At 36.1% G+C, this 19,396-nt stretch overlaps 1 protein-coding gene across 3 annotated transcripts in view; it reads left to right on the forward strand.

The window, feature by feature from the left end:
• The window catches only part of HMCN1 (hemicentin 1), a 482,690-nt gene that overhangs the window by 196,737 nt on the left and 266,557 nt on the right, over window positions 1-19,396 (forward strand). For 2 of the 3 annotated variants that reach the window (XM_086694136.1, XM_086694137.1), the window contains exon 11: window positions 593-868. In XM_086694136.1, coding sequence (XP_086550262.1) covers window positions 593-868 — 276 coding nt within the window. Of the gene's footprint in view, window positions 1-592; window positions 869-19,396 lie in introns of those variants that run through there. The other variant, XM_086694138.1, reaches the window with a different exon arrangement.

A 19,396-nucleotide genomic window follows, 5' to 3' on the forward strand; every position in this document is an offset into this window, starting at 1 on the left:
TCCCCAATCCCTAAATTAGTCTAGTGATATCCTTTTGCCAAGGCTTTTTGATTCTCACATCTATAATTTATAAATTTAAACTTGGGTATGCTTTGTTGTGTGAACAAGCACTACTTTTCTTTTCTTTTTTCTTTTCTTTTCTTTTCTTTTCTTTTCTTTTCTTTTCTTTTCTTTTCTTTTCTTTTCTTTTTTTACATTGAGGATTAAAGGCACTAAAAGCATATCCTGTGCATGGTGTCTTCAGGCTACAAGTGCCTGTGCTATTATTCACTTTTACACTACAGTGTTTTCAATTAGAGAACATTCAAATCTTCCCATTGAAGAAATAACATCTAAAACCACAGTGTTCGGCAAATGTGATAAAAATCAGGTGGTCGGTTTTTTTTTTTTTAGAACATGTACTACTTTTTTAAAGTATCTTTTAACTAGATAATTTTCTTGGGGTCAAAGACATATATACTAATTAATAAGCTGTCTTCTGCATCTTCCCTACCAGGTTCTCAATATACACTCATTACATTTTTAAACTACATCTATAAGGGAGTAAACTGGCTATTAGGTCTCTTGATTTGAATCTTTTCGTTTCACCCAGAGCCCCCTCCAGTCATCCAAGTGCCTGATAATGTCACAGTCACTCCTGGAGAAAGAGCAGTTTTGACATGTCTCGTCATCAGCGCGGTGGATTACAATGTAACCTGGCAGAGGAATGACAGAGATGTCAGACTGGCAGACCCAGCAAGGATGAGGATCCTGGCCAACCTCTCATTGGAGCTAAGGAGTGTGAAGTTCAGTGATGCTGGGGAGTATCATTGTGTAGTCTCCAATGAAGGAGGATCATCAGCTGCTTCGGTTTTCCTCACGGTGCAAGGTATGTGTGTATGGTAACTTCAGAATTACAGTGCCTTTCTCTCTTCTTCATTTGATCTCTATTCCCTTAAGTTTGGTTTCTCTATTCCCTTAGGTTGGCTATGACAATAACAATATCTACCCAAACAATTACTATTTTGAATGACAGAGTCCTTATGGATCTTAGGTGGCCTAAAGCTGACCAAACTGGAAACTAAAACATCACTAACAAATAGGTGACGTTTTAAGACAAACACAACCAACCAGTCCTAGAGTTGGACACCTTTATTTTAAGAAAATGTAAATAGAAATTGTCTCTGGATGATTTAATAGTTTTAAATTCCCAAGTCTATCATGTGGACTTAAAAATTCTAATTGTTGTAATGATTGGTTAAAAGTCTTTCCCGAGTTGAGTATTACATTATTTCTGATGTAACTAATTTGCTTATATCTTTTTAAAGTAAGATTTAAGATGTTTCTCATCTTGGTGAAATTTTATTAAATATTAGCAGAGTTGTTTTTATCTTATTTATCTTATACACACAAGATAATAAACTAAGGGTAAGCCAATCTTTAATTATGCCTTTAGAGACGAAATGTTAGGTAGCTGAAAACAGTGTGTTAACAATGTGGTTTAATGGCTACCAACTATATATATATATATCATTCAGGACGATCAAATGAAGGTCAGAATCTGTTCCAGTGAATCTCTTTCAATAGAATCATATTTAGCTTCTAAACGTCTGTACCAGCTGAGAGCCTTAATGTAATGAGCAAATTACTATTGCCAGTTTTACACTGTTAAGCTGAAAGATTTAGTTACCACCTCAACAGAATATTTCATTTCAAATCCTCAATGTGGGAGACTGATTGCATCAGGATTGTGTCTGGCTATCTGGTTATAACATCAGAAACAACTTTTTGCCATGCCTGAAGTAACACTCTCAGATGATGTTTTTAACAAGATTATCTAAGAAAATGACCACTGAGACTCAAGGCTAGCGCTTAGAGTGTTATTAGAAGCAGAAAAGTAAAACTACTATGAGAATTAGCAAATTGGTCATCTGATTCTAGTTTTCTCGCTGGTATTTAAGACCTGTTCTGCAGTCTGAATGTACATCTCTTTTGTTAGTGGACCTGGTGAAACCTCTAGGGAAACATTGCTTTTGTAGATGGTTCACTGCATTTCCACGTGGTAGACAGCCTAGATCATTTGAGTCAATCCAAGGGGTAACCTGAGTTACCAGAATTTTGAAACTGTTCTTTACTAAACTGATTGTTTCAGATAGAACAAAACGCTAATGGACTTTGGAAAATTTGATCTTGGTTTCACTTGAAGTCCCTTAGAATAGGATTGTAAACTAAAATCAGAACCTTCCTAGTTTCCTCAGGTTAACTTTTCAATGTATTAGCATCCTATTTAGTTGATTACACCAGTGATTCTCAAACTTCCATGGTTAAAGAATTGTCCCAGGCACAAATTTTCTGGTTTAAAATCACATGTCTGTGGCTGCTGCAGTCTCTTCTCATGTAACAGTAAAATATCAATAAGGACCTCAAAAAGACAAAACTGAAGAATACTAAAACCCAGTGGCAATTAACAGTAGTAAAAATTTGGGGAGGAATTTTATATATATGTCTGTGTGTGTGTGTGTGTGTGTGTGTGTGTGTGTATACACATTTTATATATATATATATATATATATAAACACACACACAGACATATATATACACACACATATATAATAAAGATTTATTTATAATAAATATATATTTATAAATATATGTAATAAAGATTTTTATTTATATACATATGTATATATAAGTATGCGTATGTAATCTTTATATTTTAAGGTCAGTATAATGAAAATCTCAATCAATGGTGCATCTTTTTTATGTTCATATGAAAGCTGAGTGGATGCATCTTTGTCTTTCTGTTTCATACTTTCTGAAAAAGAGAATGTTACTCTTTAGGAAGCCATAATGGTGTTGCCTCACACATATTGATAGCGATAACCATCCAGTAAGGAAAACAGTAGAACTGGAAGTAGACAGGCAACCCGGACTCTCGTAGAGAACTGTAACCTAGGATATATGTTTCTCTCCAAATGAAAATATTTGGAAATGAGAAACATTGATAGGGGTGTCAACTAGCGATTTTAGAGACAGATGGTAGCAGAGGGCAGCATCCCAGTCTCAGCCAGGAGAGCATCATAGATGAGAATCGGGCAAGGAGCTGTGCACATCAGACTAACTCAGTTAGTTAGTTAGACATCAGACTAACTCAGTTAGTTAGTCTGAACTGCAAAGGCAGTTCAACTAGAACAACAGTAGCCAAATAAGCTAGGTCCATCCAAACACTTTCCAAAACTCTTTGGAACTGAAATACCTGAATGTGTACACACTATTCTGACACTTTGGTCATTATATTTCTGTCTTATTGATACAAATGGCAAATCATTACCTTAACTTTTACAAAGAATATTATTTATATATTACAGAAGATAATTAGAGTATGATCTGGCAAGAAAAATTACCTATTTTTATACTGCTACTAATATAATTTGGATACACTATTCAGAAAAATAAGAAGTTTGTAGCAGTGTGAGGCATCATCACTGGGCAATATTATTTTCAGCTTTCCTCTATGTAAAAAAGAGTTATACACTATTTTTAAGTATTTGATGTGTATCTTAGGTAGAAATAGTTGTGTGTTTTGGTAATAAAATAATCTACCAAAATTAGCACTTACATTAAATGTATGGAAACTACTTTTGGGGTATTTGGTATTGCTTATAAAATGTGATCTCAATATCTTAATGTATACCATTTTCTGCTATTTTTCTAGGATAAGTTGCAACACAGCCCTCCCTTCCTATTTTGATGTCTTTTAAGTGATTTTTAAGGGATTTTTGTACAGGATGATATTTTTAATGCCTAAATAAATATCAATACATCCCCCCCCCAAAAAAAACACTTTGTTGACAGACACTGGGTCTGGATTTGATGTCACCTGATTTGAGTGTGAATAAACAGAAAATTATCAAAACAAAATAGGAAAAAAAATAAAGCACTGGACCTAAGGAAAAAATACTGAGGAACGCAACAGGGGGGGATAGCCTTGAAAGAAATGGATGCTTTTGAAAGCAGTTCATTCTAGAGACTGGGAAAAAAATGTTTTGTGTCACCAATGTCTTTCTAAAAGACCTATCCTCCTTTGAGCAGTAGTATAGAATGATAGAAGAAGAAGTGGCTGATGTGAAAGATCAACAACAAGTGTGATGGAAGAAATAAGAAAGGATTTGATGTTAAAATGCAATATTATAATGCAAATTTGAATCAGAGGCACTAAAAAACAGAATTTACACTACATAAAAATAAAATCAGGGATGTGGTGCGCAAACTTGAGAAGTTCTTTCAGAATGTTGAGGAAAAAAACTATGAGTGAGTAATATGTTGTTGTTTTTCAAGTAGAAATAAAAAACAGAGACTGGAACTTGGAACTTAAAGCTATGTAGGTATATAGCATATATATTTATATAACAAAGACAAGTGACACTAAAGAAATAGAAAAAGATATAATTGAAGAAAATTATCCTAGAGAAGAAAAAAAAATTGTCCTGGGTAAGCAAATCAAGTGAGGTCAATAAAGAGAGAATTTCATCTAGACACATCCTGGCTGAAATTTGAAATTATTAGTACAAGGGAAAAAACTCCACAAGCATACATTCAGACTGACCCAATATGTTGTAAATGGAGGGATAAAATCAGACTGGTGTCAGACTTCTCAGATGTGCTAAAGGCTAGAAAATAATTGCAACGACTGTTTGTCATAGTTTGGTTCTTAGGGTCTGAATATGTTCTCTCATTTGGGAAGATATTCTTTACTCTCTAAGGGAGAAGCAGAAAAGCAGATAAAATCAGATTATTCTTTTCCCCATCCTAGAATAAGCCATTCCAATGTTCCCAGTGGGACTTTAACTCTTCCTTAGACCATGGACACTTCAAAGACCTCAGTTTTGGCAGTATTGTGGAATTTTGAGTCCAGCCTTGGCAAAAGCAAGTGTCCTAGTGGCTCTTTTCCATCATTCTCATTTCCCTTAGTGACATTAGACTCATTATCATTCTACCAGAAGAGCCTTGAGAAGAAACACTGATCGTAGAAACTGTGGTTGTTTGAATCAGTCACATAATGAGCATGAGAGAAGGTGAATAGGTTGATATCCTTCCTTCATTATGAGAATTTCTCACGGTGGGGAAAATGGTATAATTAGATACAGGAAATTCTTCCAAAGGGGATTTCCTCAAGCAGGGCTTATAAGACTCACAAGTCCGGCTAGTCCAACATATAAACAAACAAATTGAAGCCACCCACAGTTATGATGGGAAAGGGTTGGGGGGAAACCCAGTTAGATTGATATAGACAAAAATGTGAATATGAGATTGACCATTGCTTGTTTGGGGACAGTGGAACTATAAGTGACCTTCTTATTTATACTTTTATGTACTTAAAAAAAAGTGTTTAATAGGAATGCATTATTTAAAAACTTTGTGTAAATAGGCTTTAAATTTTTTTGAAAGTGCTCATATTAATTTTATTGGGAGATTGAATTATGTATGGGTAATGTGTTTTCTTTCTTTGCTAAATATTCCATAAATTTGTGTTATCACTTTTATATTTAAAATAATTAAGGTATAATTAAGAAAGTTAATAAGAGGTAGTGTAAAAATAAGGAATAATTAAGAAATAGTGCCTCTCAAAGTGTCAGATTAGAACTTTTATCAGTACAAAAATTCATACTTGAAAGCTTAAGGGTCTGGAAATTTTTAGGACTATATTATAGAATAAGCATTTTAAATCCTTTCTGCAACAAAGTAAGGTCAAGTAAAAAGAATAAATGCAGAATTTCAGTTGATAAGTTAGGTTTTCTTATACTGAATAACCCAGTAACAGAGCCATGACAGTCTCTTCAATTTTTCCCTTTGCAAGACTTTCACAGAAATAAATTGTGATTAATGGAATGTGATATCCATGATTGAATAATGAAAACTGCTTTTTATTTGCTTTTCTCTTTTCTTAGACATTTTGATACACTAAAGTCTTGCTAGTTAAGCCTTCTGTTGTTGGAAGTTGATCTGAGACATGTATATGTATGTTTTAAATACTAGTGCATCTTTGTGGATTTCATTTAGATAAGATGAAACCACACACTTAAAATGAAAACCTCAAATCATTACTTGCTGTCAAAAGTTAATTGTATTCATTTCCTTGGTTGTTTGATGTCCCAGTATGAATCAGCACAAATGAATAACATGCTCTGTTAAGATACTGGCTTTTGTTGCCTTCTGTACTATGGATCTAATAAGGAGTAAGTTGGAGGCCTTTAGATTTGAAGGAAAATAATCTAGCGAAGTTTTAATTCAGATATTCACTGCACTGATATCCAAGGAAAATGCAGTTTCCCATAGAAATATTTGCTTTCCTGGTTCTTTCTATGGTGACTGTAAACTTTATGAAGAGAAAAGTTTAATATTCACTTTCTTTATCTGATGAATGTATTCCAATGACTCCATGGTTTCAGGCAAGCTTCTGTTTATAACAAAATGCAATTCTACTCAATAAAATTATACATCATGAGGGGAAAATTAGAGAACTAAGTGATACACTAAAAAGAAATAATATACGCATAATTGGTATCCCAGAGGAGGAAGAGAGAGGGAAAGGTGCTGAAGGGGTACTTGAAGAAATAATAGCTGAGAACTTCCCTGAACTGGGGAAGGAAAAAGGCATTGAAATCCAAGAGGCACAGAGAACTCCCTTCAGACGTAACTTGAATCGATCTTCTGCACGACATATCATAGTGAAACTGGCAAAATACAAGGATAAAGACAAAATTCTGAAAGCAGCAAGGGGGAAACGTGCCCTCACATATAAAGGGAGACCTATAAGACTCGTGACTGATCTCTCTTTTGAAACTTGGCAGGCCAGAAAGAATTGGCACGAGATTTTCAGTGTGCTAGACAGAAAAAATATGCAGCCGAGAATCCTTTATCCAGCAAGTCTGTCATTCAGAATAGAAGGAGAGATAAAGGTCTTTCCAAACAAACAAAAACTGAAGGAATTTGTCACCACTAAACCAGCCCTACAAGAGATCCTAAGGGGGACCCTGTGAGACAAAGTACCAGAGACATCACTACAAGCATAAAACATACAGACATCACAATGACTCTAAACCCATATCTTTCTATAATAACACTGAATGTAAATGGATTAAATGCGCCAACCAAAAGACATAGGGTATCAGAATGGATAAAAAAACAAGACCCATCTATTTGCTGTCTACAAGAGACTCATTTTAGACCTGAGGACACCTTTAGATTGAGAGTGAGGGGATGGAGAACTATTTATCATGCTACTGGAAGCCAAAAGAAAGCTGGAGTAGCCATACTTATATCAGACAAACTAGACTTTAAATTAAAGGCTGTAACAAGAGATGAAGAAGGACATTATATAATAGTGACAGGGTCTATCCATCAGGAAGAGCTAACAATTATAAATGTCTTTGCGCCGAATACCGGAGCGCCCAAATATATAAAACAATTACTCATAAACATAAGCAACCTTATTGAGAAGAATGTGGTAATTGCAGGGGACTTTAACACCCCACTTACAGAAATGGACAGATCATCTAGACACACGGTCAATAGAGAAACAAGGGCCCTGAATGAGACATTGGATCAGATGGACTTGACAGATATATTTAGAACTCTCCATCCCAAAGCAACAGAATATACTTTCTTCTCGAGTGCACATGGAACATTCTCCAAGATAGATCATATACTGGGTCACAAAACAGCCCTTCATAAGTTTACAAGAATTGAAATCATACCATGCATACTTTCAGACCACAATGCTATGAAGCTTGAAATCAAGCACAGAAAAAAGTCTGGAAAACCTCCAAAAGCATGGAGGTTAAAGAACACCCTACTAACGAATGAGTGGGTCAACCAGGCAATTAGAGAAGAAATTAAAAAATATATGGAAACAAACGAAAATGAAAATACAACAATCCAAACGCTTTGGGACGCAGCGAAGGCAGTCCTGAGAGGAAAATACATTGCAATCCAGGCCTATCTCAAGAAACAAGAAAAACCCCAAATACAAAATCTAACAGCACACCTAAAGGAAATAGAAGCAGAACAGCAAAGGCAGCCTAAACCCAGCAGAAGAAGAGAAATAATAAAGATCAGAGCAGAAATAAACAATATAGAATCTAAAAAAACTGTAGAGCAGATCAACGAAACCAAGAGTTGGTTTTTTGAAAAAATAAACAAAATTGACAAACCTCTAGCCAGGCTTCTCAAAAAGAAAAGGGAGATGACCCAAATAGATAAAATCATGAATGAAAATGGAATTATTACAACCAATCCCTCAGAGATACAAACAATTATCAGGGAATACTATGAAAAATTATATGCCAACAAATTGGACAACGTGGAAGAAATGGACAAATTCCTAAACACCCACACCCTTCCAAAACTCAATCAGGAGGAAATAGAAAGCTTGAACAGACCCATCACCAGCAAAGAAATTGAATCAGTCATCAAAAATCTCCCAACAAATAAGAGTCCAGGACCAGATGGCTTCCCAGGGGAGTTCTACCAGACGTTTAAAGCAGAGATAATACCTATCCTTCTCAAGCTATTCCAAGAAATAGAAAGGGAAGGAGAACTTCCAGACTCATTCTATGAAGCCAGTATTACTTTGATTCCTAAACCAGACAGAGACCCAGTAAAAAAAGAGAACTACAGGCCAATATCCCTGATGAATATGGATGCAAAAATTCTCAATAAGATACTAGCAAATCGAATTCAACGGCATATAAAAGGAATTATTCACCATGATCAAGTGGGATTCATTCCTGGGATGCAGGGCTGGTTCAACATTCGCAAATCAATCAACGTGATACATCACATTAACAAAAAAAAAGAGAAGAACCATATGATCCTGTCAATCGATGCAGAAAAGGCCTTTGACAAAATCCAGCACCCTTTCTTAATAAAAACCCTTGAGAAAGTCGGGATAGAAGGAACATACGTAAAGATCATAAAAGCCATTTATGAAAAGCCCACAGCTAACATCATCCTCAACGGGGAAAAACTGAGAGCTTTTTCCCTGAGATCAGGAACACGACAGGGATGCCCACTCTCACCGCTGTTGTTTAACATAGCGCTGGAAGTTCTAGCATCAGCAATCAGACAACAAAAGGAAATCAAAGGCATCACAATTGGCAAAGATGAAGTCAAGCTTTCGCTTTTTGCAGATGACATGATATTATACATGGAAAATCCGGTAGACTCCACCAAAAGTCTGCTAGAACTGATCCATGAATTCAGCAAAGTTGCAGGATACAAAATCAATGTACAGAAATCAGTCGCATTCTTATACACTAACAATGAAGGAACAGAAAGACAAATAAAGAAACTGATCCCATTCACAATTGCACCAAGAAGCATAAAATACCTAGGAATAAATCTAACCAAAGATGTAAAGGATCTGTACGCTGAAAACTATAGAAAGCTTATGAAGGTAATTGAAGAAGATTTAAAGAAATGGAAAGACATTCCCTGCTCATGGATTGGAAGAATAAATATTGTCAAAATGTCAATACTACCCAAAGCTATCTACACATTCAATGCAATCCCAATCAAAATTGCACCAGCATTCTTCTCGAAACTAGAACAAGCAATCCTAAAATTCATATGGAACCACAAAAGGCCCCGAATAGCCAAAGTAATTTTGAAGAAGAAGACCAAAGCAGGAGGCATCACAATCCCAGACTTTAGCCTCTACTACAAAGCTGTCATCATCAAGACAGCATGGTATTGGCACAAACACAGACACATAGACCAATGGAATAGAATAGAAACCCCAGAACTAGACCCACAAACGTACGGCCAACTCATCTTTGACAAAGCAGGAAAGAACATCCAATGGAAAAAAGACAGTCTCTTTAACAAATGGTGCTGGGAGAACTGGACAGCAACATGCAGAAGGTTGAAACTAGACCACTTTCTCACACCATTCACAAAAATAAACTCAAAATGGATAAAGGACCTGAATGTGAGACAGGAAACCATCAAAACCTTAGAGGAGAAAGCAGGAAAAGACCTCTCTGACCTCAGCCGTAGCAATCTCTTACTCGACACATCCCCAAAGGCAAGGGAATTAAAAGCAAAAGTGAATTACTGGGACCATATGAAGATAAAAAGCTTCTGCACAGCAAAGGAAACAACCAACAAAACTAAAAGGCAACCAACGGAATGGGAAAAGATATTTGCAAATGACATATCGGACAAAGGGCTAGTATCCAAAATCTATAAAGAGCTCACCAAACTCCACACCCGAAAAGCAAATAACCCAGTGAAGAAATGGGCAGAAAACATGAAGAGACACTTCTCTAAAGAAGACATCCGGATGGCCAACAGGCACATGAAAAGATGTTCAGCGTCGCTCCTTATCAGGGAAATACAAATCAAAACCACACTCAGGTATCACCTCACGCCAGTCAGAGTGGCCAAAATGAACAAATCAGGAGACTATAGATGCTGCAGAGGATGTGGAGAAACGGGAACCCTCTTGCACTGTTGGTGGGAATGCAAATTGGTGCAGCCGCTCTGGAAAGCAGTGTGGAGGTTCCTCAGAAAATTAAAAATAGACCTACCCTATGACCCAGCAATAGCACTGCTAGGAATTTATCCAAGGGACACAGGAGTACTGATGCATAGGGGCACTTGTACCCCAATGTTCATAGCAGCACTCTCAACAATAGCCAAATTATGGAAAGAGCCTAAATGTCCATCAACTGATGAATGGATAAAGAAATTGTGGTTTATATACACAATGGAATACTACGTGGCAATGAGAAAAAATGAAACGTGGCCTTTTGTAGCAACGTGGATGGAACTGGAGAGTGTGATGCTAAGGGAAATAAGCCATACAGAGAAAGACAGATACCATATGGTTTCACTCTTATGTGGATCCTGAGAAACTTAACAGGAACCCATGGGGGAGGGGAAGGAAAAAAAAAAAAAGAGGTTAGAGTGGGAGAGAGCCAAAGCATAAGAGACTGTTGAGAACTGAGAACAAACTAAGGGTTGATTGGGGGTGGGAGGGAGGAGAGGGTGGGTGATGGGTATTGAGGAGGGCACCTTTTGGGATGAGCACTGGGTGTTGTATGGAAACCAATTTGACAATAAATTTCATATATAAATAAAAATAAATAAATAAAATTATACATCTTCCTTGACTTAGGATGGGGTATGTAATCTCTAGTGGCTTGCCCTAGGTTACAAAGCCAGCAAGTGACACAGCCCAGATCTAAACTGTGTCTTTCCATTGTTCTGCATTGAATACAGAAATGCCTACACAGGCTATTAGCAGGCCTTAAGTTTCGGCAGGTAGAGGAAAGTGTAAAAAGATAATATAAATAAATGGTTCTTGGGTATGGACAGAAAAGTGAGAGCAGTGAATTTTTTTAAAAGTAGGCTCCATGCTCAATGTGGAGCCCCACATGGGGCTTAAACTCATGACCCTGAGATCAACACCTGAGCTGAGATCAAGAGTGGGATGCTTAACCATCTAAGCTACCCATGTACCCCCCTAAATTTTTTTCAATAGGAAAGTTACAAATGTCCTCAGGTTTCTGTGGCATAGGTTAAGAATCTCTGGAAATCTCCAGCATTGTGTGTAACGATGATTTAGAGAAATCACTGCTTGATTTTAATTCCCTATCCCTCCGTTGCTCCTTCCTTCTCTGATGCCTTATACAGTAGGCCAGGTAGATCACAACAGTTTGGTAAATCTTTTGACCCAAGTTCTGGTAGAGTAGCTAAGGAGCAGGTCAGGGGAGAGAAACATCCATAAATATGCTCCAAAACAAGCACACAGAGAAAATGTAAGACAGTTAAACCATAAGTTCCATGATGGCAGGATCCAATTTTCTTCAGTTTGGTGTCTTTAGTGCCTGACACAATATTTAGTGCATAGTGTTGCATCCTGTCTGTGGGAAGTCTGAATGAGAAGTAGAGTTCATATTTCCTTTTTTTAAATTTTTATTTATCTTTTAGTCCAAGAGAAATTTTTCAGGGGCCCAGAGACCATAGAGCAGCAGTGAAGAGAAATGTTAGGATAATGTTAGATGGTATTGGACAGTAAAGAAAATGAGCTAGAGTATATTCATTTAGTACAGTGCCTGGGATGTAGAGAGTGGTTAATAAATGTTAATTGGGGAATTAAAAAAAAAAAACAGAGTAGAGTGTTTAGGTAAGGCAAGTCCGAAAAATATTTCCATCATAAGATGTACTAAAAAATTATTTGAGTTATATTCTTCCTGAACATCGATTAATGTTTATTATTTTATAAATTCATTATCCAATTAAAAATAAATTCTGTTTCTACAGATTAGATATTTGTAATACAGGAAAAAACATAGTAACTTACTATTTTTATTTATGAGGAAAGGGATATGATATTTGACTATTATGAATAAAAGTTGAATTAATTCTTAGTACTTATTGCTGGATCTGCAGAAAGGTATACATTAGGAGCATTTGGTTATTGATAGTGCTAAACTGATAGATAATCATTTTAAATGATATTTAAATGATAAATGATAGAATCTTCATTTATGCTGTTTCCTACAGCACTATCTGAATAATACTGTTATCAGTATACTTTTTCATAGTACTAAAACAAATACTGAAACACATGAAGTGTCTTGACTAAAAACACAGGTCTGCCAAAGATCAGGGCTGGTGTCTTATTTGTTTATATATTCATTATTCCTTCCTTCCTTCCTTCCTTCCTTCCTTCCTTCCTTCCTTCCTTCCTTCCTTCCTTCCTTCCTTCCTTCCTGTATTCACCAAAACTTTAAGTGTCAGATATTGTGCTCTTTGCTGAGGGTATAAATGAAGATAGAACAGCATCCTTCCCCTCAATAAGTTTATAATATAAGAAAGGGAATAAGTAAATTAAATGAATATTTATAACACAGTGTGGTAAGAATTTCACCAGGGTATTATACCTAGGAGACTTTAATTCTTAGTGATGAGTGGATGTTGAGAAAGGCTTCACACAGGAGATGGTACCTGAGGTACCCATTCCAGTGGGGAATATAAGTCAGCATTACCCAGGTGGAAATCAGGAAAGCCTTTCTAGATGGAGAAAATTACATGTGTAAAGTCACAGAAGAATGAAGACACAGCAATGTGGGCATGCTGAGAGTAGAGGGTCCAGCTGAAGAGGGAGATCTGTCCCTAGGATGGTGTGATTTTCTTTTTTCAGGACCCTTTTCATATACAAGTGGAAAAATCATTCAGGTTTGTGACTTTGTGATGTTGGCTCAGCAAACAATAAAAACAAGGTACCGGGGGGAGAAAAAGTGGTTGCAGTGATAGCTCTGTGGAGTTTAGGCTGGATACAGAAAGAAAGAGAAGGTTAAAGGCATGGTCTGATAGATTGGAATAAATCAGAAGGGTCAGAGGAGTTTGGGTCATGATGAAGTTGGGGAAGGAGAGTGTGGGAGTCAGGAAGTGACAACTGGAAGGATGGGAGGTTCTGAACCTCAGATTGGACTTGCAAGGCTAAGTGTTTTTTCAATCACATTGTGGGTCACTTCCCTGATAAGATAACTAAGGTAACAAATGAATTTGTCTAGCAACATAAAGTAACTGCCAGATTTTTAAGTCTTTCCTGCTAGAAGTGCTATGTAGATCTACTTTTATGTACTTTTGATCCTATAAGTGTTGCATACTTTATAAAATTATCCTGTTTTGAGTACCATAACCCTTTTTTTGAAAAAAAAAAAAAAAAAACCTATTATTTTAGAGTAGTTTTAGGTTCACAGCAAAACTGAGAGGAAGTTACAGAGATGGTTCATATACTCTCTGCCCTCTGCCATTATCGCCATCCCCCACCAGAGTGGTGCATTTGTTACAATTGATGAACTTGCACTGACACTTCATAATCACCCAGAGTCTGTAGTTTACATTAGGGTTTACTCTTGACATTGTACATTCCGTGGGTCTGGACCAATTTATAATGGTATTTATCCATCATTATAGTACCATGCAGAGTGTTTATTGGCACTGCTGTTAAAAACCTCTGTGCTCTATTCATCTCTCCTTTTCACCCTCCCAACCACTAGAAAACCACTTATCTTTTTATTGTCTCCATAGTTTGGCCTTTTCAAAAATGTCTTACAGTTTGACACATACAGTACGTATCCTTTTCAGATCGGCTTGTTTCACTTAGTAATATGCATTTAAGGTTCCTCCATGTCTTTTTCATAGCTTGATAGCTCATTTCTTTTTAGCACTGAATAATATTACATTGCCAACTTTTGATAGTCAAAAGATATCCTTGCCATAATTGTGTCTGGATCAAAAGATACATGTACATATATGTAAAGCTTTAATAGCATTTTTCTAATATGCTATGAAGTAATAATGCTACTTATGATTGACCCTTTTTTCCCCAAGTCAAATGAGAATGGACTTTCTTCTACTTGGAAATTCTGTGATTTTGGAAAATTGTTATAAAGAGAGCCCAGTAAAGAAAAGGTAATGTAATAGTCAATGCTGGTCATCATTTAATTGAAGATTTTCTAAGAAAGAAAGAATAGACTTTAAAAATTCTAACCTTCTTATCAGTCATATTTATTGTCTTAATCTGTTTTGACTAATCACCCAAAGAAGCTCCTGAAATGTTAAGGAAAGAAAAAATATAGTATTATATGGAAACAATGTTAATGTATAAATAATTTTATACTAGGAATTAGTATAATTTTATATGAGGAATTTTATACTAGGAATTCAAATAGATACCAAGGGAGCAAACATTTGCTACATATATATATATATATATATATATATATATATATATATATATATATCCTTATATTTTACATTGGGAAAATAAAAATTGTAAATTTTTAATAAATCTTCATGTGTTTTGCCATTAGTATTTTTTCACTAAATAGAATTTAGCCTAAATTTATCACTGCCTATCTCTGAAATTATTGCCCTTCTCTTATTAACTGTATTTCCTAACCATATTGGTGTTTGGGTATGGGATTTTTTGCAAATCCAGCTATAACTGTCAAGATTTAGTCCTTGCCTATGTGTTTTATTGCTAATGCACCACCTACTGGTAAATCAATGAATAAATGACCTCTCAGATTTAACAGACCTTCTCTCTAGTCCAGCACTGTCAAATAGAACTTTCTACAATGATAGAAGTATATCTGTGGTGCTCTGTGTGGTAGCTACTAACTGTATGTGGCACTTGAGCACTTGAAATATGGCTAATGCTCTTTAAGGAACTTGTTCTGAAATTTGATCTAGTTTTAGATAATTTAAATGTGAATTTAAATAGACATTTGGCTAGTGGCTACCGAATTGGATAGCACAACTGTAGTATTTTCCAGAGAAAAAAGAAAAGCGGAAATAGCAAGAGCAGAAGTCTTAGGAAATTTATTGCAGCTGCTGTGTATATTAAGGACTCTCATAATTCATTGGAATTATTGCCATTCAGGAATAATTCTGCCATTTTGGAAAAGTTATAGCCAGGTCTTCATATTTACGTTGATGAGATATCATTTGGAAGTAGGCACTTGATTCCATTGTCTTCGGGATTTCAGTGGCCTTTGCCTCTTTGTTCAGGCAGTTGATTTCTGTTTTTGTTTGGCTGATTCGTTGGCTTTTAGTTTTCATTCTGTGCTCTTGCTTTTTGGAAGGAATCCCTGGCCATTTTTATGGGAACTTTCTAGTAGGCATGGAAAAACTTAAAAGATGTGAAAATGTATTCCATTAACATTTCTACTCATTTGAAAATTAAGGAAAATTTAAATGAAGAAGCACGTCTGTCTATTGTAAATCACTCTTAGTGAAATTCTGTTACTCATTGTGCAAGCTTCATACTTAAAAGTTGGTTACCACTAGAACTAGCTGGAGTTACCTCCCTAATCAGAAGCGGAAGTAATGCATTTTCAAACAATGTCAGTATGTTTTAAATACACTGATTGAGCTAAATCACTAGGTACACATCTGTTGGGATAGGACATAACTACTAATTACAATTCTCAGCAAGCTCAATGACAGTCATTATGTAACTTTTTGAAGTTAGCTTTTTCAACAGGAAACACAGATATTTAGAAGAGTCAGAGACTCAGTAAAATACATTTTACAGTCTGTACAATTCAATAGAAATTACGTTCAGTAATTAAATACTAATTATTTTCCAATTTCTCATCTAGCATTGCTTGATGTTAGATCATTCAACGTATCATCCACAATGAAGAAAAGTATTTGGGGAGCAGTTGTAAATCTGTTCTATTATGTTTTCAAATATACGAATCAATTAAGTGGTTAGGCTGAATGTAGGTTTCTAACTATCTCCAAAATAAGGATATTTATTTAGATTTTATTGTGAGAACTCAAGTAAAAAACAGAAACTTAATACTGAAAACTAATGGAGTATCTTCTCATCAGAGTCTTAATTCCTCACTACATGAAATTATCACTAGGAACACTTAGAAGCTTGGAAATCTTCCATCACAGGGATTAATTGACAGCCCTGAAAATACATTTTTTTTTTTTTTTTACCAAAATGTAATTCAATGCCTTTTTAAACAACAATTTACAATTGGTTGCTCCACTAGGTGACTTTTGGACACATATCCTTTTGGAGGAGGCTAAGGAAAGCGTCTAGAACTTTATAACCCTGCTTCTTAAACTGAAAGTTGCTGAGATAAAAATCCTTTCTTGCCTGATTCTGTGAATCTCACTGCTTCCTGGGGGTAATGAAAGCACTAGACCAGGAGTCCGGGCACTTGGGATCTACTTCAAGGAATCATGCCCTCCTCTTTCTCGCTTTCACTTTGTGTGCTCCTTCCTCAGACCACACAAACACAGTGTATCAATTTTTAAAATTGAATTTCCAATTCTCTTTTTATTTATGGATGTATTGGGACATATTTTCTGTGGGCCAATGCTGGAATCAGTGGATGCTTGGCAATGCTAATAGGGATCAGTGTGAATGAGCTAATGTGAAATTTAGAGTTCAGATGGAATTATCCCAGGTATAATATGTTTAGGCCCAGGTGCTTTCCACTTTCCCTACGCATAGTTAGTTCAGTTTGTCAGTGTCTCTCAAATCACTCCCTTCCTTATTTCCCTGGTAACTTTGCATGTCATCCCCTTTGCATGTCACAAACCTAAACTACTAAAATCCTCTTTTCTTGGACTTCCTTCAAATTTTGTTCCCTCCCTTTAATTCATAGTATAATCAGGTGAATTTTCCCCAAGATTGCTTTAAAATTTTTTTTAATGTTTATTTATTTTTGAGAGGGAAATAGAGCACGAACAGAGGAGGGGCAGAGAGAGAGAGGGAAACAGAATTCAAAGCAGACTCCAGGCTTCCAGCTGTTAGCACAGAACCTTGAACCCACGAACTGGGTTCAAGGGTTCTTGAACCCATGAACTGTGGTGCTTGAACCCACGAACTGTGAGATCATGAACTGAGTAAGTTGGGATGCTCAACAGACTGAGCCACTCAGGCGCCCCTCCCTTAAATGCCCATGCATTCAGAACCTTTTTGTGGTTTCCTAATTACCTCAGAATAAAATTGACAATCGTTAGCCCTCCACACACTGACTCTTCCATAATAATTTTAATTTGTTTATGTTTATTTATTTTTGAGAGAGAGAGACAGAGAGAGAGAGAGAGCGAGAGGGGGAGGGGCAGAGAGAGAGAGGGAGACAGAATCTGAAGCAGGCTCCAGGCTCTGAACTGTCAGCACAGAGCCCGATGGTGGGGCTCAAACCCACTAGCAGCTAGATCATGACCTGAGCCTAAGTGGGATGCTTAAATGACTGAGCTCCCCCAGGCATCCCATCTTCCATAATACTTTTAACATTTTATCTTCAACCTTTATCCTCCTAAAACAATGTATGGAGAAAAAAAAGAAATAAAAATGTTTCCTTTCAATATATGGATACTATTCACTTTAAATGAATCAGATATTCTTATGTCTTTTCCTTTATGCCTGTTTCTTTAACATGGGTAACTAAATATTTGAACTTGTTCTTAAAACTTCACCTCTAGTATGAATTCAAAGTAGAGAAACTATCAGATTATTTTCTGCCATGAAATATTACTCATGCTGCTAAATGTTATCTCTTAGAGCAGTATCAGGCAGACAGTTTGTAGTGTCTGTATGAGTTTTGAATTTTCTTGGTATCGAATCTCTCCAAAGGGTGTCTAGGTACTACACCTGTCTTCATCTTCAGTCTCCAGAACTGATTTTCTGGTGGCCAGTGAATGTTTCCTCTACCAGGCTCCATGTCCATTATACTTTCAGTGGATTCCTGTTTTCTGCTGCTTTGGCTCTACCTCTGCTCTGTTACTTCTATCTTTCCATGATTTGCCCAATTCCACGCCCATTGCTTGAGTCACAGAGCATCCCGACTACCTCCAGATTACATGGTTCTCACTCAGATTCTATGACCTAGCTCAAAGAGCTATTTTGACTTTAAGGTTTCCTATCTAAATCCTACCTTTGATGTGAACTTCCTCTCATAAACCATCTTCATTCTCCCATCCAAGTACTAACCAGGCATGACCCTGCTTAGCTTCTAAGATCAGAGGAGATTCAGGTGGTATGGCCATCAACTAAACCATCTTTCTGAATAGTCAGGCTTCTGTAGAACTTTTTGCTTTCTTTCTCTTTCTTTCTTTCTTTCTTTCTTTCTTTCTTTCTTTCTTTCTTTCTTTCTTTCTTTCTTTCTTTTTATGACACACAATTTTGTACTTAATTACCATCATTTTTCCCCAATCATATTATATGTACTGAGGTACTTTTTTACTGCCCCCCGCCCCCGCCTTTTAACCACAGCTCCCCGCACAAAGAGAAAAACACAATTGCACCCAATAGGTGTGTGTTCCTTAATTGCTGAATGGACCTCAAAGTAATAGTAATAAACTATAGGGAAGATTAGGGTCACTAACTTTATCTTTCATGTTTCCATGTGAATTTCAGTGGCTTATCTGGGTCACACCAACAATGTTCGATTTCATTACATAAGTACTTTCTTTTCCCCTCGCAGCACATGCCAGCAAATCACTGCTTACATTTAAAACCTATTTTGTAACAAAGTCTGATAGTTATCTTATGAAAAATTTATAAAGATTTTTTTAAGTATTGTTTAGTTCACCATAATTAAAAATTGTATCATGTGAGTAAGTTTGGCAAAATTTTTTGAAAGAGGCTAAAGTAGTTTATCAATTTTAAGGTGACGTGACTGCTATATTTCCAAATGCTTGTACTGACCAGGCTGAGGAGTGAAAGTTAGAATAAATGGTGTGGTATGTATTACACGGTATGAATTTAAAGTTTTGTTTAAAACACACTATCATCCTGTTTGGGGACAAGAAATAAGTCTACTGATTTTATTAGTTGCTCCTTTATGAGGAGGATTTTTAAAGCTGA

Source organism: Puma concolor, chromosome E4 (assembly GCF_028749965.1).
Source record: "Puma concolor isolate L17-30 chromosome E4, mPumCon1.1.hap2, whole genome shotgun sequence".
Lineage (NCBI taxonomy): Eukaryota > Metazoa > Chordata > Mammalia > Carnivora > Felidae > Puma > Puma concolor.